This window comes from Ooceraea biroi, chromosome 11 (assembly GCF_003672135.1).
Source record: "Ooceraea biroi isolate clonal line C1 chromosome 11, Obir_v5.4, whole genome shotgun sequence".
Lineage (NCBI taxonomy): Eukaryota > Metazoa > Arthropoda > Insecta > Hymenoptera > Formicidae > Ooceraea > Ooceraea biroi.
In genome coordinates, this window is record NC_039516.1 from 4,486,830 (window position 1) to 4,513,986 (window position 27,157).

A 27,157-nucleotide genomic window follows, 5' to 3' on the forward strand; every position below is an offset into this window, starting at 1 on the left:
ACGCGTTTCCATCGCAGCGAGGGTGTCCAGTTCCGTGGCCCCTCACAATGAATGCTAAATTCAACTTCGCTCCTCTCGCCGCGCAACGTCTCCAGCGATTCAGGTACCACGCCGTGGAGAAGATAGCCAGATATGAGTGCATAAAGGAGAAGGAATCGCCAACAATGAGCTAACAATGAAGCATCGTGCACCCCGCTGTCTGTCAACCGCCAGACTTCTCCGTTTTGTGGGGAACCCATTTATATATTTTCCTAACATACCTGACTCCACACGCGGTCAGAGTTTCTCAAGCTCTCCGCGTCTCCGCCCGAGGAAACCCCATAACTTTCCACGCGTGCATATTTCACTAAACGCGAAGATTCATATTTTCGACGAAGCACAGACTGCATGAAGTATCGCCGCATGAAGTTCTCACCGCACCTGGACGCGTATGCACTAAGGAAATTACTTTAACATATAAATATCGATCTGTCGGATTCATATCTTAATTATTATTTTAAGAATTTTGCAATATCATGTTTCTGTATAAAATAATACATGTACTTGAAATAATTTTTAATTGAAGTTAAGAATCATTTGTGATAACCATTCTTTGTTTCGCAACGAAAATTACGTGAAACGTATTGAATTCAATTTTCGGAAATGCATTAATTACATAATTTCCAGATAGTGGAGCTATCGTATTACCAAGCCGGGAGGAATTATTCGTTCTCATCGGCATGTCGGAAGCACGAGAATGAGCATCCCTGGGAATGTTTCTCGGTCGGCACAATACGGAATAATAGGATTACATAAACAACGGCAACAAGGTATTGTGGCCAGGTAGGTAGGTAGGTAGGTAGGTAGACGAGTAGGTAGGGTAGGTACGGCGTGTAGGGAGAAGATGGTCGCCTTTAGATGCCAGGAGGTGCAGTTGGCCAGGAGGAGACATTCGCCAGATTGCATTCCGCATTGAGCTAATACCTTGTGGATTTCGGACAATAAAACCGCTACCATCACTGACACCGACGCGCTTGCCGGCCGACCCTCCACCGTGCTCGGTCTGCTTTCATTCAAGCAGCGCGATGCGCGACGTTCCCTCCGGGGAGCGGAGCGACCGACACCGTTTAACGCGGGGCGCATCAACCCCTCGGGAGGGCTCCCGCGCCTGTCTCTCGCGGGAACCCCAGCCGCACGATGGCCGGTGCATTGTCAAAATATTGGTGGCGATCGAATCGTGCGGCCCATTGTGGCCCCCTCTCATGCCCCGGGCTGACTTTTTTCCAAAGCCGAGGACCCCGCTGCAATTTTCCGAGGACTTTCCTGCGAGACCGCCTGCGTGACATACGTACGCGGTTTCTCCAGTAGTTTCTGCGGTCTGCGGTTTCCCGGTGTATCCTACCGCATTGCGTAGCCGAGGGCGCGTGACTCTTTTTACCCCGCGAGTCTCGTCCGAGAAACGTCGAGATGTACGATCTCTCTTGCTAGACCTGCAGTAACTGATATATGCTATCATTTGCGTGCAATAAATGCGGTAATTGCAAGCTGTTTGTCCACGACAAACATTGCGCCGAACATAAGAATGCGCGCAAACAATGAAATTGTTTAGAATGGCTTGAGATAACATTTTATGGAGTCATGCGCATCTTTGTGAATGCCGCATTTATGGATCACGAGAAAGATGACGATTTTCATAGTATCAAATTCCGAAGCAAAACTGGTACTTGATTTTTTAGTAAAGATATGATTAGTATAACGTAAGAGAAAATTTTTATTCTAAATAATTAAGATGTTGCGATGTTAAACTTTGTGTGGAATAAATTATACATATTTTAAAAATCTATCCACTCACATATAAAAAGTCATTGTTTTAGAATGAAAGAGTAACGCAAATTTATAAAGTAACACAGAAGACTTCCGAAATTCAGAATATAAATTTTATGATCGCTTTGACTCAATGTACGCAAATATCAATGTACTAACATTTACAAAGTTTCTATCATGATGCTTTCCTGATCAAGATCGATTATCAATATATGCTGTCGAAAGCTTTGATACGCATTGCAAATACTCTTGCTTTATTGACTGATGGGCATCCTGTGGTGTATTTCACCACAGGAGAGCCATTTATTAATGAAATGCACGTTATATTTATTTAACACTTATACGCGCTCTTCGATGTGCACAACTGCAAACGCAATTTCTGTTTAACTTGAAAAAGGAAAAAGAAATAACATAAATATTAGTGTAAATTGTGCAAACCAAAATATAATGTAAATATGCACAGAACATAATAGACAAATAATAAAAACAATAACAAATAAGAAATAAAAAGAAAGATAAAATTTTTCATCAGTTCATACAGGTTCGTATATGCATCGTTGACTCAAATTATAAATAAAATAATACATAAGTTAGGTGACGTCGTAAAAGCACCGATGAAAGAAACCCACGAGAAAGTTGTTGGACTTGAAGACATGATTCAAGCGGTGGAAATTACACGCGACGCGATACCTTCCCCCGGACGGAAAAAAACCGGCGAATTCGCTCATTGATTTCCCGTCACTCGCTGGTTTCGTCAGATCGCGGCGTTATCGCGGTTCCGCAACGTCGAGAATTCAAAGCTACGGGGACGGCTTGGCACTCTGAAAAAGGGTAGCGTGGAATCGCGCTTATCGTCGATCGCGTCGTGTGACGTCCTCCGGCGAACCGCAAACTACCGGTCGTACAGCCACGGACGCGGTAGGGGTGGTTTTTGAAAAAAACCCGGCAAGGCCTCTGAGCACTCTATCTAGAATAGGCATTCCTCCGGCGGGCCGAGATAATCGCGCGCATCAATTACCTTGCGAATTATGATGCATCTCTCCGCGGCGGGACGAACGATTTATGACGAAAATTGGACGTCCGCTTTATCTCCGAGCTATCTCGCCGCGGCACCCATTTTTTACGCGCGCACCTAACTCATCGCTTTTAACGGATATTCATTGCAAAAATGTCCGTGCACGCGCGACTCCCTGAGCGGCGCAGATTATCTCTCGTGTTTTTTCCTGCCGTGCAAACCTCGCGCTGTCCCGCATAGTCCCGCATAGTGTACGCGCGCGGGTAATTCACGTGAGATATTATTTATCGACTTAATTAACGACTGCAGCGGAATTAAAGATTGATTGTAGCGTGCGAATGGCAAAAAAGCGAATGAGATAACCATTAAAAGACGTTACGTATTATTAGGGGTGTGATTTAGTTTTGAGGGTTTTTTTTGCTCAAAAACGCATGTATTTAAATATGATAATGAATGAATACCTTAATCAAAATATTTTCCTTCGTTTTCTATAACTTTTTCCCATCTTTCTGGCAAGAGATGGATTCCACCACGATAAAATGACTCGTCTTTTGAGTTGATCCATTCGTCGACAAATTTTCGCACTTCTTCCAAATTATCAAAGTGTGTATCCTCTAAAGCGTGTTGCATCGACCGGAACAAATAATAATCGCATGGAGCAATGTCCGGAGAATACGCGGGGTGCGGTAAGACTTGCCATTCAAGCTCTAATAGTGTTTCTTTCACTGATAACGCAACGTCAGGTCGAGCGTTGTCACGAAGAAGAATCACTTTCCGTCGTTTACTCGCAATTGGTGCTCGTTTTTGGTCCACTGCTTGCTTCAACTTGTACAATTGGTGTCGATAACGATCAGCCGTGACAGTCTCATGCGGATTTAACAGCTCATAGTACACTATCCCACCAAATACAGAGCATTACTTTTGAACCGTGAATATTGCGTCTCGGAGTGGATGTTGATGGTTCGCCTGGATCCACCCATGATTTTCTGCGTTTGGGATTATTAAAATAGATCCATTTTTCATCCCCAGTAACAATCCGAGACAAAAGACTCTTCTTTTTGCCTGGCGATCAACGAAATGCAAATGTTCAAATGGCACTTTCCGATAATTGATGTCGAACCCATTTCCCTTCCTTCTGAATTTTTCCCATTTCATGTAAATGTTTCGTAACTGTTGTACGATCAACATTTAATGCTCTGGCAAGTTCTGAAGTGGATTGTGTTGGATTTTCGTCCAATAATGCTTGGAAATCTGCATTTTCAAGCTTTCTTGGTTGTCCCGAGCGTTCTTTGTCCTTCACATCAGTATGACCACTTTTAAAGCGTCTAAACCAGTATTCACACGTCTTAATTGATGGGGCAGAATCACCATAAGTTTCCACAAGAATTCTATAACCGTCAGCCGCAGTTTTCTTTTGATTAAAAAACAAAAGCAACGCATGTCGAAAATGCTGTTTCGGAAGTTGCATTTTTACGATGATACAAACACGACTGTTATTGCATCTATTGCTATAATGCTACTAAATGTCATGGATAATGTCAAGACTGTAAGAAACAACAGTTATCGGAAACAGCTATTGGAACAAACTGACACTACAGCCATCTGTTGCAAAACCCTCAAAACTAAATCACACTCCTAATATTTCTCTCGTGGCATCTGTCAATGTAGACTTGTGTGTAACTTCGTTTTTCTTCGTCAACGTTTATTATAGTCTGCAAAGTCCTTGCCGACTGCTCGACCCTTCGTTATCTCGATCTCATTTCGACGTATCTCCCCGGAGATCCGGAGCCACGCGTTTAGCGTAAAAATAGCTTCAATATTTAATTTACGGCCTGCTTAGGGCATTCACGCTATGAATTCTCTTTTCTGACAGTTAGATCAAAATGTGTGTATTATCTCACTGCATCATGCCGCGGATTTATCCCTACCTAGTTGCGCAGCAACCCCATATTACGGTGTATTATGAAGAATTCAGAGCACAGTCTCTCAGGAGGATACGAAGTTGTTTTTGGCGCGACTGTTGCGTTACGCGACCACCCTCGTACGGATTCCTGGTGCTCCACGAACAGCATCATGTCATTCTCGACGTGGAGGCACCGCACAGCCGCTTTGCACGAGAAACATCTTAATTATGAAAAAGTAATTTCGACCATAATGGTCAGCGGCGTCGCCTCGAGTTTAATCATTTTATTACTTTCAATCGCGCGATCGGCATCGCCGATTGCTGCTCGCGTCAAATTGCGATCCGCATACTCGGGTACGCGTCTGGGAACGCGCACAGCTTCCATTTTTGCGAGCTCATGCACGAAACTCATGCAGCCCGGTGACCTGCGACCTGCCCCCGATCTCCGAATGAACCGCGACGCCTCGGGGTATTAGCGAGTGATGAAGCGTTTAATTGGCTTGAAGAGCCACCGTGAGCTGCGCGTCGTCGCGCGCGTGTCGTCGCAAGGGTCCTCTTCGACAATCGCAGGTCTGCTCTTCGATACCGGGCGCCTCCTCGTTCTGTTTGCCGAGAGTATTAGCCGCATTAAAAGCTCGGTCGCGAGTCTCATCTGCATGAACATCTGACATACGGCGTGCACGAGCGATTGCTGGTCCCATCTGCCGCCCTTTCTACCCCCTTCCTGTCCCTTAAACGCTCTCTTGACTAGGTGCACCGGATTAGGGCTCTATGCCTGCGTCGAGTGCAGAAATCCCGCATAGTTTAGACCTTCGGCGCCATATATGCAACTTATCGCTCCGGGAAATGTTACTTAACATTCCCGCGTGACGTAATTAAGGAAGTATGACGCATCGTGCTTTCCGGAGGTCTCGCGGAACGAACCGGAAAACCGTCTCAAAACAGGCTAAAACATTCCTTCTTTCTCCTTCTTCTGTCCTAAGAAAATACTCCTTTTGTTCAGACGTCTGTCTCGCGCGATGCGACGAACGTGAAAGTATTTCCTTGATAGAAGTCACCACACGCGCGTGTGCGCGCGGATGGTGGCATGTTCCGCGCGCTGCTCGGCCCGTGTTCTTTGTTCATGGGAGAGAGATACGTATGAAGCGTGACAAAACGCGCGCGGACTCGAGAAAGTCTACGTTTTGTCACGCGGCAACATTTGGGAGACATTCGTGGCAAACGAGTCGTGACGACGCGCCGAGCCGGGCCCAATTCCTCCACCCTGAAAAGAATATTCACAATGGGCATTCCGCGGGGCGACCCTTTTATTTTCGAGATGTTCTCACCGTGTGTGCGAGCCTCTCTGAATCACCGCCCGGTCTACTTACCAAAGACATACGCCGCGATAATGAATTATTATGGCGGCCGAGCGAGCGTAACGGTGAACGATTCGTTTCCGTGGTCCGGAACCGCATCCTTTGTCCCGAAAAGATGCAGCGGGGATGATGTAACGCCGTGTGCGTGCGTCTGTGTGCACGTATGCGTGTGCGCCGTACATAATCTTCGCGTAACGAAAGAGTAACGACCCCGCGCGCGCGCGACGTGCGATGACACCGCCTCCACGATACTCGCGACAGGCAGTCCCGCGGGCTTGTTCATGGAATATTTGCATTATGCAACGCGCGTGCGAGGTTCTTGGAAAGTCGCGGAATATGTAGCGCGATGCTAATGAGCGGCTGCATTGTGATAGTAACAGCAATAATAGACAATAAATGCAGCGTTGTATCGCGACGCGCCCGAGAATGGGATTGCGCCGTGTCCGCTTTTATTCAGGCACGAATGAGCGATTCAATCGCCCTAATCACGCAGAATGTAGAAATTCGCGAATATTTCAGAAATTATATCGCTCCGCAGCGCCGCTCGCTGATAATCCACAAGATTTAATAACGGGCAATCGCGCAGCGCGCTGATCGCCGATTAGATACTCGAATGACACGAGTATATGAATACGGAGGGGGACGAGGGGGCGGACAAGCGTGTTCGACTAATTTCCGTTGGTGGCATAAGGCCGATGATACGGTCCCGGCTGCATGCGGTGTGCACACAGACATTAAACAAGTACCAACCCTTCGCGGCTCAAGCACGCCTCGCCGCAGTGGCTCCCTTTTTTTCTCGACCCTTCAATTTAATCAGCTTCATTCAGTCCACCGCGAAACAACCTGCCACATGGTGGCCATTGTGTAGCACTGGATATTATTAACGACCCACACACATTCACATACACGCGGCCATCGAATGCGGATCGTCTCGTCGTCTCGTTTTCTTTTTATACGCGGCGCACGCTATCAAGCACCGCGAATAAACATGGAGATCGCCATATGCACTCGCGTGCTTTTCTTCGCGCGGGTCGATTTCGTTATTGCCATTTGTCACACGAATCACCGCCGCCTCTCGTCGGTTCAGAAATTCCGCGATGGAGAACGATGGTTTCCATCTCGTTCTCTCTAACGGCGCGTCACTAATGCTCGCGACTAGCAATGCAAATTATTCGGTTGGCGTTAGCGTTAACGGAAAAACCCGGAGCGCAATCCTTGCCAATACGAGAGAATCTGATCGTTTTCTTGGCGTGAGCGCATCTCCTGGACCTTCCTTCTTCCCTTTGCTTGTCGTCTCAGAACTACCGTCCTGGCTAAGGGCCAAAGACGCGGATTCTCCGCCCGCACGCCCTTCGCGCAAAGTGGGCCAGAACTCGGCAAAGTGCTCGTACTTCTATAAAACTTGCTTCACTTCGATAATGGATTTTCTCTGTGTCCCAGAAATTTCCGGGAAAATAAATGCACCGCATATTTAAATTACCAACCCGTCGTCCGCTTCCGCGTTACTTAGGAGAAGTTTTCTTTTCGAGGTAATTATACAACGTGAAGAGTAAACGGTGTAGTTACAAACTACCGGATGATTATCGATCATCCGGATTTATGAAGCCTCGATTAAGTGTCCCTGCAGTTATTTTGTCATTAAGGGGGGAGCCTGCTTTAGAACGTTGAAAATAAGGTATAATTTTACGAATTTTTTTGGAGAAACTATACAGCGGATCATTATAAAACTTTGATGCATTTATTAGTACATGTTTAAAGATAAAAAAAATTATTTTTTTATTTGAATATATCGCCTATAGAGGTCGTCCTGGAGGCATCTTAGTGCAGCCGGCATTGTAAATTGGTGAGCATTCTCCTGCCTTCAAATTTCATCCAAATTGAAAAATTGAAATATTTTCTCGTTATTTATGAATTCCCATCGTCGATGAACCTTTAATATTCATAAAAACATTAAGTTAAACAATTATTTTTGCATGAAAAAGTTCAAAAACTTTGCCTAAAAATCGTACTTTTGTGTTCTAAGCTCCACCATTTTGACACTTTTCAACTTTTTTCTTCTCTCTTTGGTTCATCGACGATGGGAATTCATAAATAACGAGAACATATTTCAATTTTTCAGTTTAGACGAAATTTGGAGGCAGGAGAATGCTCACCAATTTGCAATGCCGGCGACGCGGCTGCACTAAGATTTCTCCAGGACGACCTCTACAAGCGATATATTCAAATAAAAAAATAATTTTTTTTATCTTTAAACATGTACTAATAAATGCATCAAAGTTTTATAATGATCCGCTGTATAGTTTCTCCAAAAACAATTCGTAAAATTATACCTTATTTTCAGCGTTCTAAAGCAGGCTCCCCCTTAAGTGGCAACGGATCTCGCACGGCAGATTTATCCCCGAAAATAAAATTACGATGACTCAGAATTTTATCGAAATGAATGTGTAAGCACACGATTCTTTAATTAACACAACGTATGTGTCACGTGTCAGTAATTATTTAAAAGTATCATTAATAATATATATACTGGATAATTAACATTAACATTAAAACACCATTTCAATAGAAACATCATGATTCGATGACACGGAGATGAACAAAAATTTAATCGATGATTGCCGACGCAGTCGTGCGTGTCGATTATTATGAAATCTCATTCACGTGATCGTTGAATATGAAAAATCTCGGTGATTGCGGGGATGCTAACACTGAATAAGACCCATAATGGCGGGCCTCCATGATGAGTGCCTTTATAGGCTTGATTGAACTCACGGCCGAATATTGAATTCGGCAGAATGCAGTGCTCAGAATCGACGAGTCTATCGGGTCCATTCGAGGCGGACAACGTCCGGTGATAATGACGAAGATGACTGTGGCAGTTTCAATGATTAACGACTATCGGCCGCCGCTCGATTGAATTCGATTTGTCTTCCCGGACGCCTCCTTATAAAAGCTATCCTTTAATCATTCCGGCGTTTCCGATTGGAGTAATGAGTTTACACGGCAATCGACGGAACTTCACGTGAAAGACTTGCCTGCCTAACTCGATCGTGATCGATGAATCGCAGGCGGTGCATCTATGAAGACGTTACTGCGTTGCGCGGAAAAAAGTGCCCGCGGGAAGATGAGCGCTAAATCCGGTAATTTGTCCGGTAATACGGTTTTATATCGCTGCCGCACGCGATAACCGCACGATTTTATTACGCATGAAAAATTGAGATATCGCTCCGGCAAGTGGATCTACGGCGACGACTGTTTTAATCGCGACGCGTGCATGAGAAATTTTATCGTGGTACGATTAAACGGTGTTTTCGCAATTAAAACTGACTTTTATTTCACCATCGCGCCGGTTAAGCTCCTTGTAGCGTCTGGTAAAAACCCAGATCGATCATTTTGACTACTGGTCATTACCATTGCGGGTATCAATCAGTCACCGCGGGGACTTTTATTGTGACGATGGTACATGATGATGGTAGGAGTAGGAGTGGCGGTTTGAAAAAAAGAAGAAAAAAAGGAGTAAAATTTATTTCACAATCGCTGCGCGTCCTCCATTACGGCCATTAACTTTCATGGGACGTAGTTCCGGAATGCTGATGTTAGATACATGTTCCCGTGCACCTAGGAGGCAACTCTTGGCATGTAGTCGAAACGTTACACGGCGACACGAATTTGTAAATACTCACGATCGGGCGTGCTTCATCATTCGGTATAAATCAATTTAACGACATATTCCGACATACGGATTCTATAATTAAATTATGCGTCCGTACTGTTGTCCCTAAAATATGTGTACACGATTTCCCCGTAACGAAAATTTAATCGGACGTCTCTGCTTTTTGCGCGCTTGCTGTTTGCTGTATTATAAACGCCTTGCTTTATAAATCATTCGAAAATTATTGGGATTTTGATTTATATCGAAACTTTAATTTTCCTTTCCGGCTTTATTTATCGCACTTTCTCATCGACTAAGCTTGTAATTAAATATACTATAGAAAGAAGAATCGCTTAAAGTAGTGATTTTATCGCACGATAAAATCTAACCAACGTCTTTCTCAAAAAGTGCAAGTCATTTCCCCTCGTTCGTTCGACTCTGATGTTCACAGGTCGAATGATATCGCTGCAGCGAAGAATGCATATGAGAATATCGATTACACGCTGATTACGAGAAAAAAAATAGTAAAAAATACGGATAGTTGGATAGTGTGATTCATATTTAGGTGCGACAGCTCATTTTTCCAAGCACGCGACGTCTTCGTCCCACATCCGAAAAGTGCACTTCGCGGTTTTATAACCACCATGGATATAAGCTAGAGGATCGATCCGCCAGGTAAACACGTGCGCGCTCATATCCGGCCCGGTGTATCCTTCCAAATTCGGCCATGTTATCGACGACGGCTCGCCACCGAGCCATATTGCGATGTTCCGGCGGGCGCGATAGGATCCGGTCGCCAGGCGCGGACGCCATAGAGAGGATAAAAAGAGGGGGACCATAATGTATTCCGGAAAACGCAATAGCACGCTCACACGCGTGTGGCACGTATTTCGAGGCGCTCAGGACGCCGAGGAAACGTCAGGGCGAGCAGGCAGACGACAGGCAGGCACGATGGGGTTCGCGCGTTCTCCAAAGGGGGATGACGTTCGCGAAGAGTTCGCTTTCTCGTCGGGGTTGCTCTCGCCGGCTCACAGATCGGCCGGCGGGAATGTGAGAGAACGAGGGCTGCCTCGTCCTCGTGACTGCTTTGACGGCGTCGCCCGTCGTCAGTGAGTTTCGCCTTAAAGAACTGCGGGACGTCGTTGTACCCCGCGGCGTAACATCGGCTCCCTGCCGTCACGCTCTCTCCGGTTGAAACACTTCTCGAGACACTTCAGAATCGCTGTACCTACGTGTACATACAGCGTGGGCCCGCGCAACGTTTCGGCGTGTCGCCCGAGTGTCGTTCCGTGATGGATCGGATCGTCGAGCGATACGGGCGCATACGAAGGGGGACAGCGATGTTGGAGTCGATCGAGGGAATTTGGGATTTTTATCGCTGATGAGTATTGTGGCCCCGTGGATCACCGTGGATCGGTCGCAATGTAAAAATCTGGGGGCTACGCGGCGCTGGACGGTTACCTGAGACGAGCGGATGGATCGCTCCTGATTTGGTCCTGATTGGGTCGAGGGAGAAACCGAGGCTAAATATAACGTAGGCTTGTACCCAATTAACATAAAATTCGATTTAAACATAAAGTGCTTGGCGCTGGAACTTCGAAACGTCTATAAATTTCTCATTCTCTTCTGGCGATTTGTTATAAATTAATGAAATTTCGCTGAAACAGTGGAGGGTCGAACGGTGCGCCGTTGTTGGAAGCAATTAATATATCGTGCCAACGGTTCCATTAATTAAATTATCTGAAATTTCTATGTACGATGTGTCCGTAAAATGCCTTATACCGCTCGCTCTCTCTTTCTCTTTCTCTCTCCCACGTGTACCACCGTGAGTAAATTCACGGTGATGGAGCGATTGCTCCGGCGATCGTAAAACTTAATTTGTATAATGGACCGCATCTTCGGTAATACCCCTATCATGGCGCGCTCGCATTATTACACGAGTAGATAACATACTTGGTGGGAAACATCATGATACACTATCGATTTCGTTGCATTTCAGGCTTTTTATCTTAATTACGCTACAGCCCATTCGTAGATACATTATTAGCCCGTTAATGCATTTTATAGCCAGCCCCTAACAAGCCTTTGTCATTGCTACGTGAATTGTGGATTAAGCTTAATTAAAATCTCACCGCGGGATCGTCACAATTATTTTCATAATCATTCTGCCATTGCTTTAATTATCGTGTCGTGAACGTGCGCATTCGCATGGCGCGTGCAATACGTCGGCATGTAATTTTGCTCGCCCGGGCGTCATCGAGAAATTTGCATTTTGCAGGCAACAATTACGCGCGGTTTACGAAACGCCTGGTTTACCACGCGCTTCGCACGAGCGATCGATCTCGCCCGTTCCGGATTTTTCTCAAATGATACGGTAGAAAGCATTGATTTTTAAAGCTGCGCAAATTGTCGTTTCGCAAGTGACTAATTTAAGTAAACTACGATAATCGTTCATATACCGAATTCGTATACATCATGATATGATTAATAGAATTTTTCCACCCAACGAGAGAACATTTTTGATGTCTGTGAAGTTGGCACCACGTTTTACAAATATCGAAAAAATACTAAGAGCACTAATACTTCTTGAAACTAACTCTATTGCATAGAACTGTTGTAGAACTGTCGAGAACTGTCGTTAGAACTGCTGAAAATCATCAGCACGACGCATTTTCACTAAGTGTCGTGCTGGACGCAGATATAAAAAATTATTCACAAATTGTTAATTGGTGAAATATCGATCTGAAATTGTATATACAGGGTGTCCCGGGTTTTAACCGACAAACTGCGGGAGCATATTCTACTAGTGGAAATAAGAAAAAATTCTTATATCGAGTTTGCTTAGAAATGCTTTATTACAAAGTTATAAACCAATATTGAAAAGAAATATCAGATAAGTAACAACGGATTTTTTCACAAAAATAAAAATTATCTACGCAATGATTTAGTGACGCATTTCAAAATGTTGTCCTTGCACATCGATACAAGCTAGACATCGACGTAGTACAGAATTTGTTACAGTGCGACATTCCTGAAAATTTTGTTGCATCTCAGTAACTGAATTAGTAATTCGTTGCTTTAAATCTATCTGGTACTCTCCTGTTAGGAAATCTACGTTGATACTCTCGTACGGCAGCTCGTGCATTTCCGTCACAGAATCCGTACTCGAAATGAATATCGGTGTATTCCTCATTTGAAAACACTTTTGGCATTCTGATAGTAATTGCTAGTTGACACGACGATTGAAATCTAACAGCTACTGTCGTGAAAGTAACAATCATACTGAATCGTTTCAACATAGTGAACATGAATACATGTGAATACACATAACATAAACATCTTCGACCTTCCAAATTCTACACTATGTTCCGTTGTTACTTATCTGATATTTCTTTTCGATATTGGTTTATAACTTTGTAATAAAGCATTTCTAAGCAAACTCGATATAAGAATTTTTTCTTATTTTCACTAGTAGAATATGCTCCCGCAGTTTGTCGGTTAAAACCCGGGACACCCTGTATATGTGAATCGCGATTGGAACTATCGGGAACTCTAGTCAAAAATAATAATTTTCAACGCGTTTTAGTACTTTAGAGTAGAGAGTGTCGTGCTAGATTCGCGAAGTTAGCACATTTTTTCAATTTTGAATTTTTAATAGAAAGAATGCGAAACTCTTTTTAATTTTTATCAGGAACTGTAGAACCATGAAAAGTGCTATTAGAACTCTTAGTATTTTTTCGATATTTGTAGAACGTCGTGCCAACTTCACAGACACACATTTTTGCAGATGTTTAAAATTGTACATATCCCGTTCATTTCAACGTTATTTTAAGATGATCGTGATACTCTGCTATCGCGAAATATAGATACGTAACTGTAATATCTTCCCAGAAAATGCAAGTTCAACGACTTGGAACGTATCGAACGAGGAATTGAGTCGAATTCCTCGGGTATTCTGCATAGTAGCAGCCCCTCATAGAAACGTCACCTAGCAGGTGGGTCGACGGCGAACGAGATACGAATCGGTAAACGCTACATCGCCGTCGACAAGCCGGATTGCGAGATGCCATACCGGGTGTCGGATTAATGGCTTCCCGACGGGGTGTATAACGATCGTTCTGCACCCCGTGAAATAATCTCGAGGGCCCAACGCGAGAGCGGTGGCTTCTGATTCGCGAAGGGTGCCGTCGCGATACACCCCTCGAGATCGCGCCAATGCAGATCCGCGTGCGCGCGTGTACGTACAAATCTACATTGGCGCAGAAGATTTAAGGCATTGTGCAACACCGGGGAAGGGGAGACCAGACCCATCAAAATCCCGACCGTGAAAACGCCTATTCCGGGGCTCGCTACGTCGCGATTACATTCCTACTCGATTCGCGTACATGTATCGTGTATGTACGTGCGTCGATCCTTCGGGGTGGATGTCCACCCCGATACGGCTTTGAGGGTCTCGAATATCTGATCGACTCGTCGCAGTACCTTGTCAAACGGTCGGGATAGATATCTCTCCGAATATCTCGAGGGTCCGGCGTTTGCAGAAATTGGTATCAAAGTTACTGGAGATATCTAAACTAGAGCGCGTATGTACCAACGGTATGCCCGAGTACATCAGGAATTGTGAAAAGACGATTGAAGCGATTCTCTGTAGGAAAAGCAAGTTGGTTTAATAAATTGATAGCGTGAATTTAGCGCGATGTACGGCACAATTCGTTACTCTTGGAGATTATTAACATTACGATGTGCGATGCGGTTTTACGGAAGGTGCGAGGTTGCTAAAGAAATATCTTGGGTGTCCTTGAATTGTTCGCTTCAAGCTATTGGATATTCCCATGGCTCCTGGCGACTATCCGCGATAGGAAATTTACTTATCGAGCACGCCAAGAATTTCTGAGATTATCTGAAATTTTCAAATATCCCGGAACATTCCGAAACTCGTGGCAGATCTCGCAATCGATTGGCGGCAAGTCGCCGTGGGCGGTCTTCAAAATCAATTCATAATACCTTCGAGGTACCCGGCGTTCTGTGGCTCTGATCTCATTACAGCTCGGAGAAGATTCAGTTACCAATATCCGACTATAACCATGGTCGATCCTCGAAGAGGTCTTATATTCGCAGCCGGTTTCTCAATCGAACATTCCAGTCTGGACTGTCGATATTTCGCATTGCGTAAGACTACATTGAGATACGAGTGTCATAATAACAGTCAGAAACAAGAGAAATCAGACAGGAGAGCTTCATCAAGATAACGATAACGGAGCAACGGATTATGCAACCAAATGACCGTTAAGCTTGAAAAATGATTTAATCATTTGCCCGCTCGTTGCTGAAACAGCGTGCGACAGATTTGGCGAGGGTGTACACTCCGTAAACTATTTCCAACCGTTCTCTTTTCGCAACCATCGCTCCGGCGTCGGTACTTTTGGAGTCGTGCCAGGCGCGGGTCTCGAGCGTGCAAATTCTTCGGCGTTGCTAATCACGTATATTCCCCAGCGCGAACCTTTCCGCGAACCTTCCCCGTACACCGTGGAGCGTTTCCTCGTGCGGATATCGCGCACGCGAGGAATCCGAGCGTACTCGCGCGATCCGCGCGGGCATCGCCATCGAGACGCCGGCGTCTCGCCAGCTGGGCGACGCCACGCGCGATGCCACGCTGAAGACCGAGGCGCGGCCGACGGATGCACGTTAACCGCCATCCGGGAGCGCGTTTATTCGCAGCCTTGCTGCACGCCACATTGACGACGATGAAACGAAACGCACAGGGGCGGTCTGCAGGCGGTCTTTCCAGCGCTAAAGCTCCGCCTGCAAAGTCAGCCGGCCTCACAGTGCATGCACGAGAAACGTCAACCTCTTCGTGGCACCTACTTACCTCTTCGTCTTCCCGTCCGTCCGTCCGTCCGCTGTTCCTTTCATACGTCCATCTGCCCGTTCGAATGCAACGAGCACTGGGACTGGCCTTCTCTCGGACACGCGGCGCGCCCTTCGGTTACATGCTAATGCCCGCGGCGTTTCGTGACGCGATACAGTTTTCGTCGTTAACCCCGGCTGACCTCCGCGGTCGGTGCCTCCGAGTGAAAGTGCACGGGTCTTTCCGTCGTCGACGGGCTCGTCTCGTCGCGTCGCGTGGTCGTAAAGACGATCGATCCTTCTCACCGTCATCCGACGAAACTCATCCGAGGAAATCTCGATGAGTGACGTCGCGCTTTCCTGAAGAATACGCCCGAGCCTCGCTCCCGCGGCTTCGATTATCGGTTCTGTACGGACGCTCGCCGGCCGCTCTTCCCGAATTCCTGTCCACGTCGAAGAGGATTTGTCGCGAGTATTTTGCCATTACTTTTCTCGTCTGCTCTTTGCGAGAGGGAGGATCGAGAAAGGATTGGGAACTTGCGAGAGAAAGTTTCGGAAAATCGTTACCGCGAGTGTTACACGGCGGAAAAAAAGATTCCGTAAATATATAATATTATATTTTGCTCGTTTATCTACGATATCTTGTAATCGAAGGGTGAAAAGAGCAGTTGGATGCAATAAATAAATATTGCAATATCATAATATAGAATATATTCATTATACTTGGCACACCTGATATAAACTTTCCTCCCCAAAATAAAATGTAATGTTTAAACATTTTTTAAAGAGCGAAGAATAAAATTATATACGCTGCCTTGCGTTACTCATTTTATTTGAGTAAGGATGCGATTCTTCATTTCGTTGGTGATTGTACGATCCCGTCATATTGTGCTTTTAATCCGCGAGCTATGACAAGCAATGATATATGCATCGATACAGCCCACTCCACCGCCGACGCTCCTTTAAGGGGGGAGCCTGCTTTAGAACGTTGAAAATAAGGTATAATTTTACGAATTGTTTTGGAGAAACTATACAGCGGATCATTATAAAACTTTGATGCATTTATTAGTACATGTTTAAAGATAAAAAAAATTATTTTTTTATTTGAATATATCGCCTATAGAGGTCGTCCTGGAGAAATCTTAGTGCAGCCGGCATTGTAAATTGGTGAGCATTCTCCTGCCTTCAAATTTCATCCAAACTGAAAAATTGAAATATTTTCTCGTTATTTATGAATTCCCATCGTCGATGAACCTTTAATATTCATAAAAACATTAAGTTAAACAATTATTTTTGCATGAAAAAGTTCAAAAACTTTGCCTAAAAATCGTACTTTTGTGTTCTAAGCTCCACCATTTTGACACTTTTCAACTTTTTTCTTCTCTCTTTGGTTCATCGACGATGGGAATTCATAAATAACGAGAAGATATTTCAATTTTTCAGTTTAGACGAAATTTGGAGGCAGGAGAATGCTCACCAATTTGCAATGCCGGCGACGCGGCTGCACTAAGATTTCTCCAGGACGACCTCTACAAGCGATATATTCAAATCAAAAAATAATTTTTTTATCTTTAAACATGTACTAATAAATGCATAAAAGTTTTATAATGATCCGCTGTATAGTTTCTCCAAAAACAATTCGTAAAATATACCTTATTTTCAGCGTTCTAAAGCAGGCTCCCCCCTTAAAGGCGGCACCTATCTCGAAATCCACTTTTCGGTCATTTAATAGCGGCCTCTCGTCCTCGTGAAATAGACTCTCGCGCGTGATACCGTGCAGGAGAAAAAATATTTATTCAAATAAGAGAGCAGCACCCATTCAAAGGACCTGGCCGCTCCTCGTGCATGCTTGCATGGAGCTAGAGCGCGGGCATAAATTTCAACAGATAGTACGCACGCTGCTAGAACGAAGAAAGGCTCACCTGAATTCCTTACGAACGCCTGCACGGTTATTTAGATCTTTCATTCTCTCGCGGACGTCTCAAAGACTTTGTCGTCTATCGCCTAAATTATTTCTCCGGCATTTCCATAAGACAGAGAAAGAGCGAAGAAGACAGAGAAAGAGAGAGAGAGAGGAAGAAAGATAGAAAGTAAGGAGACATTCATTTGCATAGTCATGTATTCTTCCTGAGCGTAGACGCATCGCTCGTACGATTTGTGCTCTACTTTCGTTAACGCTTGCTTAATGCATGTTAGATACGCGAACGTTATTACTTTGATCTCGGCGCCGCTAATTTTGCAAATTGCGTTCGACGAAAAAATCGACACGCCTGGTTTTGCCGTTTTGCGTAGCGCTCTGCGATCGTAGCGGCTAAAGAGATTTGAGCGACTCAAAGAGTCAACCTGGCTCGCGTACCTGGATGACGTCAGGCGAAAATACACGCGCGTAATAGCACCGTGAACGATACGTTTAACCGTTAGTATGCCCCGTGCGCGCTTAGTCACACTGATAAAGTATTCCAATTGCGACGCGAGGCGGTTCGGTCCATGGCGGGAGCGACGAGGGAATGATATCAGGCTGACAAGCCGTAAATACATAATGAAGTGCGGAAACCCCGTATGTTTAAATCCATGAATGCCTCTATCCGTCATCGCGAGTACACGCGCGGTACGTCTTCGAATTTATAATCCTGTGCGCTCATCTAGTATACCCGCGTGATTCATCATCTTATACACTCTTGCTGCGACAGATGAGTGCCGTCGCTCGAAATGAGCCCAAGGGGAAGTTAGGCGATCAAGTGTACGCACTTAGCACTGTGCTACATCGTAATATTAATTATTTCATTAGCGAATCTTTCTTAGTTTCCCGAACCCAGAGTTTTTAAAATTTAGAACATGGAATTGTTATTTAGATTGAAGTCTAGCTTTTTGTATAGAGTGAGAGGAAGAGCAACGGTTTCCCGGATTGCAGTATTCAAATTTTTCTGGAAGCATGTGCAGGTAAATCTGTTTAGAAACGTGTGACGTTTAGAAACATAATAAATTTTGGCAAACAATTTTGCCAGAGTCGTCGGGACATGTAAAATGTAGCGTTAATGCCAACCATAAAGCTAGTTGAATTTTACGCTCCATAACGTCCACTGGAGTCTTTAAAGACTGGCATGACATAAAACGTAGGTAAGAGTACTATCATTGTCTAGAAGCTTGGCTACAGTTCACTAGGTAAAACGGAGATGGCGTTAAGGGTCTCGCCCACTTTTAGGAATAGCTACCCCCTGATGAGAGAAGCATGAATGGTGCAACCGGTCACTTCAAAGGTATAGAGAGATATTATGGAAAAATAGCTCGAAACAACCTTAAACTGTAGCAATCCTTAATTTTAGCAGAACTAATTAATCGACACTAATCCACCTATTCAGTTCTCATCAAAGATATTGATCCTCACATTCGCGAGCAACGTAATCACGATTGACACGAAACGCATTGCGAATGAGGATCGGTTTGAGCTAAAATGTCGGAAGCATCTGTATCAAATTTATGTGTTTGCAAAGTTTTCGCGGAAAACCCGCTGACATTTGCGACGAAAAGAATGAAATAAATCTTCCTCGGTATACAACACGGGTAGTTTTGGGAAAGAAGTGCCTGAAAGCAAACGGTCAAAAATTCAAGCCGAGCGAAAGCGAAACAAATCATCACAACGGAATGAGTGTTTATTTTACAAAAGTTCGCCGAGGGACGGGCGCCGTGGGACACTCAGTTTGCCTATTAGACGACGCCGGGGACGGTAGACGCCTAAGGGTAAAAGATCCTCACGCCAAGGAACGACGGGGAGAGAACGCTCTTCGGGAGAGAAGCCGCTTGATAAATGCGTGCCGGTGCGTCTAGGAACCAGTTTGGTGTTTACCTAGTAAGTAGCGTTGTCAGTCAGCTGGTTCGTTGCATCCTCGAGGCAGGCAGGCAGGCAGACGCTCATCGAGGAGCGCGCTCGCGCTCGCACCAGCGTCTGCGTATGTATATGCGTGCCAATGTAGCATTGAGAAGAGATGGAGGGGTCCTCCACAAGTAGTGGGGATAAAATGACGGTAGTGGGAGTGCGAAGCGAGAGAGGGGGGCAGGCAACCGCACGCCGCCAGTTATGCGGGGGTATATACCACGAGCGTCGATAGAACGCCAACTCTGTCGTGGAGTCAGTTGTGCTCCGACCGCCGCGGTGGCACGTCATCGTCCCCGGGTCGTCGTCGCAGTCGTTGTCCCCCGGGTCGCACGTATATTATCGTCAGTGTAGTATTTCCGGCCGCGTCCGTCGGTGGTAGCGGTGATCGCTTCGCGCCGCTCATTGAGGAATGAGCGATCGGTGCGATTTACGCGAGCGGACGACGGGGTCAAGGGTCGTCGCGTCGGTGTCGATGTGAGCCGCGTTCGCCGACGGCGACGGGAATACAGGAAGGTTGACCGGTACGATCGGCGCGTTGCCGCTTCCTCCTTAGCTCGTGGCGTGGCGTGGAAACGGAGTGCGATAGAGTTGAAAACAGAGTGCCGTGGCTATGAGTGCGTGACGGTACGACGATACGTTCCCTCGAGCACCCGCGCGAGTACCTTCACAGGAGCGCGACTATGGGAATGACGTCCGGGACGGAGACGCGTCGTCGTGCGATGTCGTGGCCACGTGCGGCGACCTGGTCGGCGATCGTCGTCCTGTGCCTCCTGCTGGATCCTTCGCGTTTGGTGCACGGGCGCAGCATCACGAGCCTCGAGGCACCGAGCGGCTGCGAGTGGAGGAACGACGACGACGGGGAGAAGAGTCTCGCCTGCAGAGTCAGAACAATCGCGAGCGTGCCCGGCCTGATCGGCAATCTCTCGGCGATCCAAGCGGATTCCATAGCGTCGCTGGGATTAGAGTGCAGCGACGTGCTGTTCTTCGACAGCCAGCTCGACGGCCCGCACAGCTTCCTCTCGCCGTTGCCGCGTCTCGTGAAGCTGCGCATCGATCATTGCAAGATCCGATACCTGCCGGGCGGTGCGTTTGCTCCGGTGCACAATCTCCGCAGCCTGTCCTTGCGGACGCACAACCGCGATTGGTCGACTATGATACTGGAGCTCCATCGCGACGCACTGCGCGGCCTGACGGATCTGCAACATCTCGATCTCGCCGATAATAATCTCTGGACGTTGCCGCCGGAGCTGCTCTGCCCAGTACAGGGTCTCACGAGCTTGAATCTAACGCGCAACAAGTTACAGGACATCGTGGCCCTCAGCTTTTCCGACTGGGCCGAGTCCTGCACGCCGAATCTCGAGACCCTGGACATCAGTAATAACGACCTCAGTGCCTTGCCCGACCGCGCTCTCAGTAGCCTGCGTAGTTTGAGCGTGCTGAAGGTACAGGAGAACGTGATCGCCGCGGTTGGCGATCACGCCTTGGCCGGTCTCACGTCTCTGCGGGTGCTCAACGTGTCTAGCAATAGACTGGTCGCACTGCCACCCGAACTGTTCTCCAAAACGAAAGAACTGCGAGAACTGATATTAAGCAACAATTCGCTCACCGTTCTGGCGCCTGGGCTGCTAGATAGTCTCGAAGAGCTTCAGGTGCTGGATCTCAGCGGTAACGAGCTGACGAGCCCGTGGGTGAATCGAGACACCTTCTCGCGGCTAGTACGCCTTGTCATTCTCGATCTATCCTCCAACGCCCTAACGAAGATCGACGCGCACGTTTTCAAGGGCCTGTACAGCCTGCAAATACTGAAACTCGAGCATAACAACATCGATATGCTGGTCGATGGTTGTTTCGCCTCGCTCATCAATCTACATTCTTTAACGCTGTCGCACAACAAGATCGTCAGATTCGATCCGGCGCACACGGCCGGCCTTGGCGCGCTCGGGCAGCTCTTCCTGGACAGCAACAGGCTGCGCGTCATGCACAGGCATGTGTTCGCCAACCTCACGGACCTCCAGGATCTCTCCCTGAGCGGAAACGCACTGACGGAAGTTCCTTACGCGGTTCGCGTGCTAAGATCGCTCAAGACCCTCGACCTGGGCAACAACCACGTGTCGAGAATCGACAATGAATCGTTCGCCGGCCTGAACGAGCTCTACGGATTGCGGCTGGTGGACAACAAGCTGGAGAACGTGTCGCGCGAGGCGTTCGCGTCGCTGCCGGCGCTACAAGTGCTCAATCTGGCAAACAATTTCATCCGTCACGTGGAGCAGAGCGCGTTCGCGGCCAATCCGGTGTTACGGGCGATAAGGCTAGATGGGAATCAATTGACGGAGATCCGGGGCGCCTTTACAAGCCTCTCGACCCTCGTCTGGCTGAACGTGTCCGATAACAAGCTGCTGTGGTTCGACTACAGCCATCTGCCGTCCAGCATAGAATGGCTGGACATCCACGCCAATCAAATTAGCGAGCTGGGCAATTACTACATGGTGCGTAATAACCTGCGGATCAAGATGCTCGACGCCAGCTACAACCTCATCACCGAGATCACAGACGCCAACGTGCCGGACAGCGTAGAGACGCTGTTCCTCAACAACAACAAGATACGCACCGTGGCGGCCGGTACGTTCCAGCAGAAGACGAATTTGGCGAAGGTTGTGCTGTACGGCAACGAGATTAGAAATCTGGAGGTCGGTGCCTTCAGTCTGCAAACGGTGCCGGAAGACAAAGAGCTTCCGGTATTTTACATCGGTGACAATCCCATTCTCTGCGACTGCACCATGGAGTGGTTGCCGCGCATCAACGAAATGGCACGTCTGCGTCAGCATCCGCGCGTCATGGACCTCAACGCCGTCATGTGCGAGATGGTGCACGTTCGTGCCACGCCACGACGCCCGCTGCTGTCCCTGAAGTCGAAGGACTTTCTCTGCCGATACGACGCGCACTGCTTTGCCCTCTGCCACTGCTGCGACTTCGACGCGTGCGATTGCGAAATGACTTGCCCGGACAACTGCTCGTGCTACCACGATCACAGCTGGTCCAGCAACGTCGTCGACTGCTCCAACGCCGGCTACAAGCACGTACCCGAGCGGATACCCATGGACGCCACGGAGATTTACCTGGACGGTAACGAGCTGGGCGATCTGGGCAGTCATGTCTTCATCGGCAAGCGCCGTTTGGAGGTGCTGTTCCTCAACAACAGCGGCATCGCCACGATACACAATCGCACGTTTAACGGCGTCGGCGCTTTGCGCGTTCTCCATCTCGAGGATAATGCTTTGCGTGAACTGCGGGGCTTCGAGTTCGAGCAGCTGGAACGCATGTCGGAATTGTATCTGGATCACAACGCTATCGCCACCGTGGGAAACACGACGTTCAAGAAGATGCACAATCTCAAGGTGCTGCGGTTGGACAGCAACCGCATCATCGACTTCCGGCCATGGGAGGCCCTGCCGAGCGTCGGGGATGGCACCAAAGTCGCGTTGGAGGGCAACGCCTGGAGCTGCGAGTGCGCGAACGCTGCCAGACTGCGCGCCTGGCTCGCGGAACATCGCGGTGATCCGGAGAAGATGTACTGCCGCGATGGCATCGAGACGCTGGCCCAAGCTATGGAGCGATGCGGCGACCCGTCCAAGGAAGCTGTGAGCCGCGGGATACAGGAAATTCCGTTGCTAGGCGGTAACTTCGTGCCTCTGCTCGCCGGCGCGCTGGTAGCCGTGATCGCAATCTGCCTTTTCGTCGCTCTGGCTTTCGCCTTCCGTCAAGACGTGCGTCTGTGGGCCCACGCGCGTTACGGGCTGCGCCTCGGCAAAATGGCGGCGCCGCCTGACGAGGAACGGGACCGGCTGTACGACGGCTACGTAGTTTACAGCGAGCGCGACGAAGACTTCGTCTCCAGATTCCTCGCGGCCGAGCTGGAACAAGCCGGCTTGGCTCTTTGTCTTCATTGGCGCGATTTGCCGCCAGCCAGGCCCCAGGAAGCCCTGCCACCGGCCGCGGCAGCCGCGCGGCGTATCATCATCATCTTCTCACCGGTATTCCTGGCGAACGAGTGGCAGCACGTGGAATTTCGCGCCGCTCTGCGCACCGCGCTGGAGAACATCAGGCCGACCTCGCGGAAGCGTCGCGTGGTCGTGCTCTTAGCCACCGAGACGTCCACCCGCGACCCGGAGCTGCAGCTGCTCCTGCAAACGTGCACGGTGGTGATCTGGGGCGAAAAGAGGTTCTGGGAGAAGCTCAGATTCGCCATGCCGGATTCGGTCGACAAGCGGCGCGACAGCAAGAAGGTCAACGACCGCAACCGCACGCCGACGCGGTACACCGCGGCGCCGTCCGCCGCCGTGGACGTGTGGACCAAGCCTAATGGCGTTTTGGTCGCACCGGTGCACCACGCGCCCACGCCCACGCCCACGCAGTCCACCTACGTCAGCTCGGCATCGAGCCGGACCGAGGACGAGGACAGCGGCGCGGAGCACCAGCATCATCAGCATCAGCATCAGCACCACCCGCACCAGCATGGCTACAGCGCGCTGCACGCCGGTAACGGCCGGCCGGCCAGTCTGTCCTCCAGGGGCAGTCATCTCTACAGCACCATACCGGAACCGCCGGTGGTGCCCACCGCGCCATCCGGGGAGGCCCTCGCCGTCGCGCATCCAGGCAATCCGCGTACTTACTTCGTCTAGCGCAGAAGGGCGGCGATCGTGCTCCGATCCGGCAGGAGATAGACCGATCCCTCTCTTCCGGTTGTCTCGCTTCCGGTAGCCAACTGGAGCGCGATCGCCCGGCCGTATCGCGACGTATTTCTCGTTAAGAGAAAAATAGAAAGAGAGAAAAAGAGAGGAAGAGAGAAGTTGAGAAAAATTGAGACGTAAAAACTTTTCGCTTCAGGACGACGTGGCTATACTTGTACAGTATTTCCATTATTCGCGATGTATCGACCACCACCCCGACTGAGGCGCTCAGCTCTTCCACTTGGGGTCGATCGCCCCGTGAACCATCCGGCATTCACGCGTTCCCGCGCCGGGAACGGGTGATCTGGACGCGACACGCCGCGCATAGTATTATATATACGTACGAAATCGATTCGATGCCTTGCGCTTATTATCAATGTACGACGATAGAGATCTAACAGACGGGCTTGACCTTTCTTTTCCGAAGCTGGGAGACGCGAAACGATCGTCGCTCTACTACGTTCCTTTTTCTCGGTGTCTCCTCGCTCGCATCGTTCACGCGAACGATCTTCCAAATCACGACCAAATACATACTTATCGTTTCGTACCCGCGAAATGTGAGTTCCGTGGGGACTGCTCTCCCCTCGTTTAGATTCTGTAAATAACTACGGCGGGTATTCGGCAAGAAACTAGATTCGAAATTTTCGCGCTTTAATTTAGCCAGCGAAACTCGGTGTAAGACGTAAATTGAAAGATAATCGATATTAATTTACTTGTGTGTATATATACATGTGTATCCCGCGTTCTTTAATTTTATGCGAATCTCTTTGACGGTTAATTTATTCGCCACGCGAAATCACGATGTACCATCAAAGTCGGGTAAGAGGATTGCGATCAAAACAATTTTGCCAGTTGTTTCATTGCGATCGATAGATATATCTAATTTAAGTGTTTTGTCATCTGATCCCTTCGCAAACCAGTCCTTTGATTTAGAATCGTGCTGCTTTGATTTGCATTAATTGACATAACTATCAGTGAATTTATCAATGTGATTATTTGTGGGTTGTATGTAAGCCATAAATGCAGAATAATGGTGATGATACCTAACTATACTACAGTAACTAATACTACGCACAACGCAATCAGTTTGCGAACAGTAATTAAATCATATCGACAATTTTTGTTTCCAATATTCTTCGCACTGGGAAGCATACGCGAAACAATCGCACTGACGTTACAAACAGTAAAAGAAAGAGGAAGGTGTCCTTTTTCTTTGTATAGATATTTATTTTAAATACGCTTGGACAGATGCATTTATTTTACATTTTATACACGTGATACTTTATTAGCGATATAACTGCATTATGTGTTTGACAACTTAATTGCAAGTATTTATGTCTTTTCTCGCAATGCTCGAATAACGTTGCGCGAGAAAAAAGTAAAGTGATATATAACTATATTTATATATGAATATTGTGCTACATCGATTTTGCAGTTTTTTCATTTAACTTTAATAGTCATTCGAAATAACGAGGAAGCATTTTCATTTAGTAGATTCCGAATTAAACGCGCATAACAGTTTGTTAAATACGCGATAAATTTCAACGAAACGTCTGAAATGAATATGAAACGAATATATTCTTTCTTCCGTATTAGAATTCACAGAGTTTTGCTAAAAGTTCCTCGCGCACTGACTCCTCTTTGGGACCCGAGGCGCGTCTCTCTTTGCCATTCCTGTCGTTTGTTCGTTAATCGCTCGTGATGAAGAAGGTAATGAGTCATCAAGCGTGTTAAATGACAGAAAGAAAAGACAGACGTCTCGCGAGAGCTTGTTCCTAAAGATTCACGACTGTCTTGATGAAGTAACGGTCGCATAACGCTTATTAGTCCGTAAGTGAAACTCTCTGTAAATATTGTATCTAATTTTGTAAATACTCACGCACACATTTCCAAGCACGCCGAAGCCAGCACCGCGTACGTGCTGTTACTGGTCGTGGATACGTCTTAATTATAATCGCGCGTTTAGGAGTGTAACTCTAATTGTACTGTATTATTGTAAATACGCTCATCGAATCAACGCATTATATATTCACAGTCTGTTAAAGTCGTATTAAATTAATTGCCACTTTCCATTTCAGCAAAGAACCATGAAAATAAACACGTTTGTTTTATAAAAAATGAAATCCGCATTTCGCATTTTGTCGATCCTACAAGTTTCCTATTCGTATTGAAGATTGTCAAGGCGACGTTATCTGACTAATGACAGAATTACGCAATTATGCCGGATACGTAATTAATATTAATATAAAGGATTATCCGTTTCCGATATTTTTTCTGGAATTAATACAGAAATGTTTATGAGCGATAGAATCTCGAATATTGACAGAAAGGAATAATGTACATCACGCAACTGTTCACTAATCGATATCTCCGCTAATGGTTTTCGCGCAATCGATGCTATGTCGACGGCGGTCGAACCTATATTGTGCAAGCACATGTTAAGTAGATTTGAAATTCAATTATAACATGCTGATAATACGAGAAACGGGAGACAGAGAGAGAGGGAGAGAGTGGCAACGTATAAATTCCATATTCTCGGATATCCTATATTTGCCCGATGGATTTGTGTCATGTGCCGCTTTTGTCGCGGTTAACGACACTGCCCGACTTGGGTTTGTGTCTTTGAAAAAAGGAAAAGAAAGAAAACATTTTTACCGCAGCGGTTTCGTCACGATTCGATGAAATACGTGCCGTTGCATTTTTTGATTATTTCTCAGATTAGCGATCACGCTCGCGTTGAGTAACGGCGGCGGTATTTCGAGAGGATCGGAAGAAAGGGGAAGAAAAGATAAATACGGCACAGAATAATTTATCACGTAATTCCTATCGTACAGAAAACGGGAACGCCGTCGCTGCGGCGACAGTGTGGTGGTATATGGAAATATAAAATGTTAAGAGCTGCGGCGACACATACGTCATGCAATTTGGATTATGATGCTCGCGGCGGCAGCGAAAATGGAACGCGGGACAAGCGAGCG

The 27,157-nt window shown here is 47.1% G+C and overlaps 1 protein-coding gene across 1 annotated transcript; it reads left to right on the top strand.

Annotated features, from left to right (window-relative positions):
• The first annotated feature begins 19,658 nt into the window (after positions 1–19,658).
• LOC105275904 (toll-like receptor Tollo) lies at positions 19,659–26,302 on the top strand. The gene has a single exon (XM_011333106.2). The coding sequence runs from the start codon at positions 20,133–20,135 to the stop codon at positions 24,129–24,131; it is 3,999 nt and encodes a 1,332-aa protein (XP_011331408.1). The 5' UTR covers positions 19,659–20,132; the 3' UTR covers positions 24,132–26,302.
• Positions 26,303–27,157: the final 855 nt, after the last annotated feature.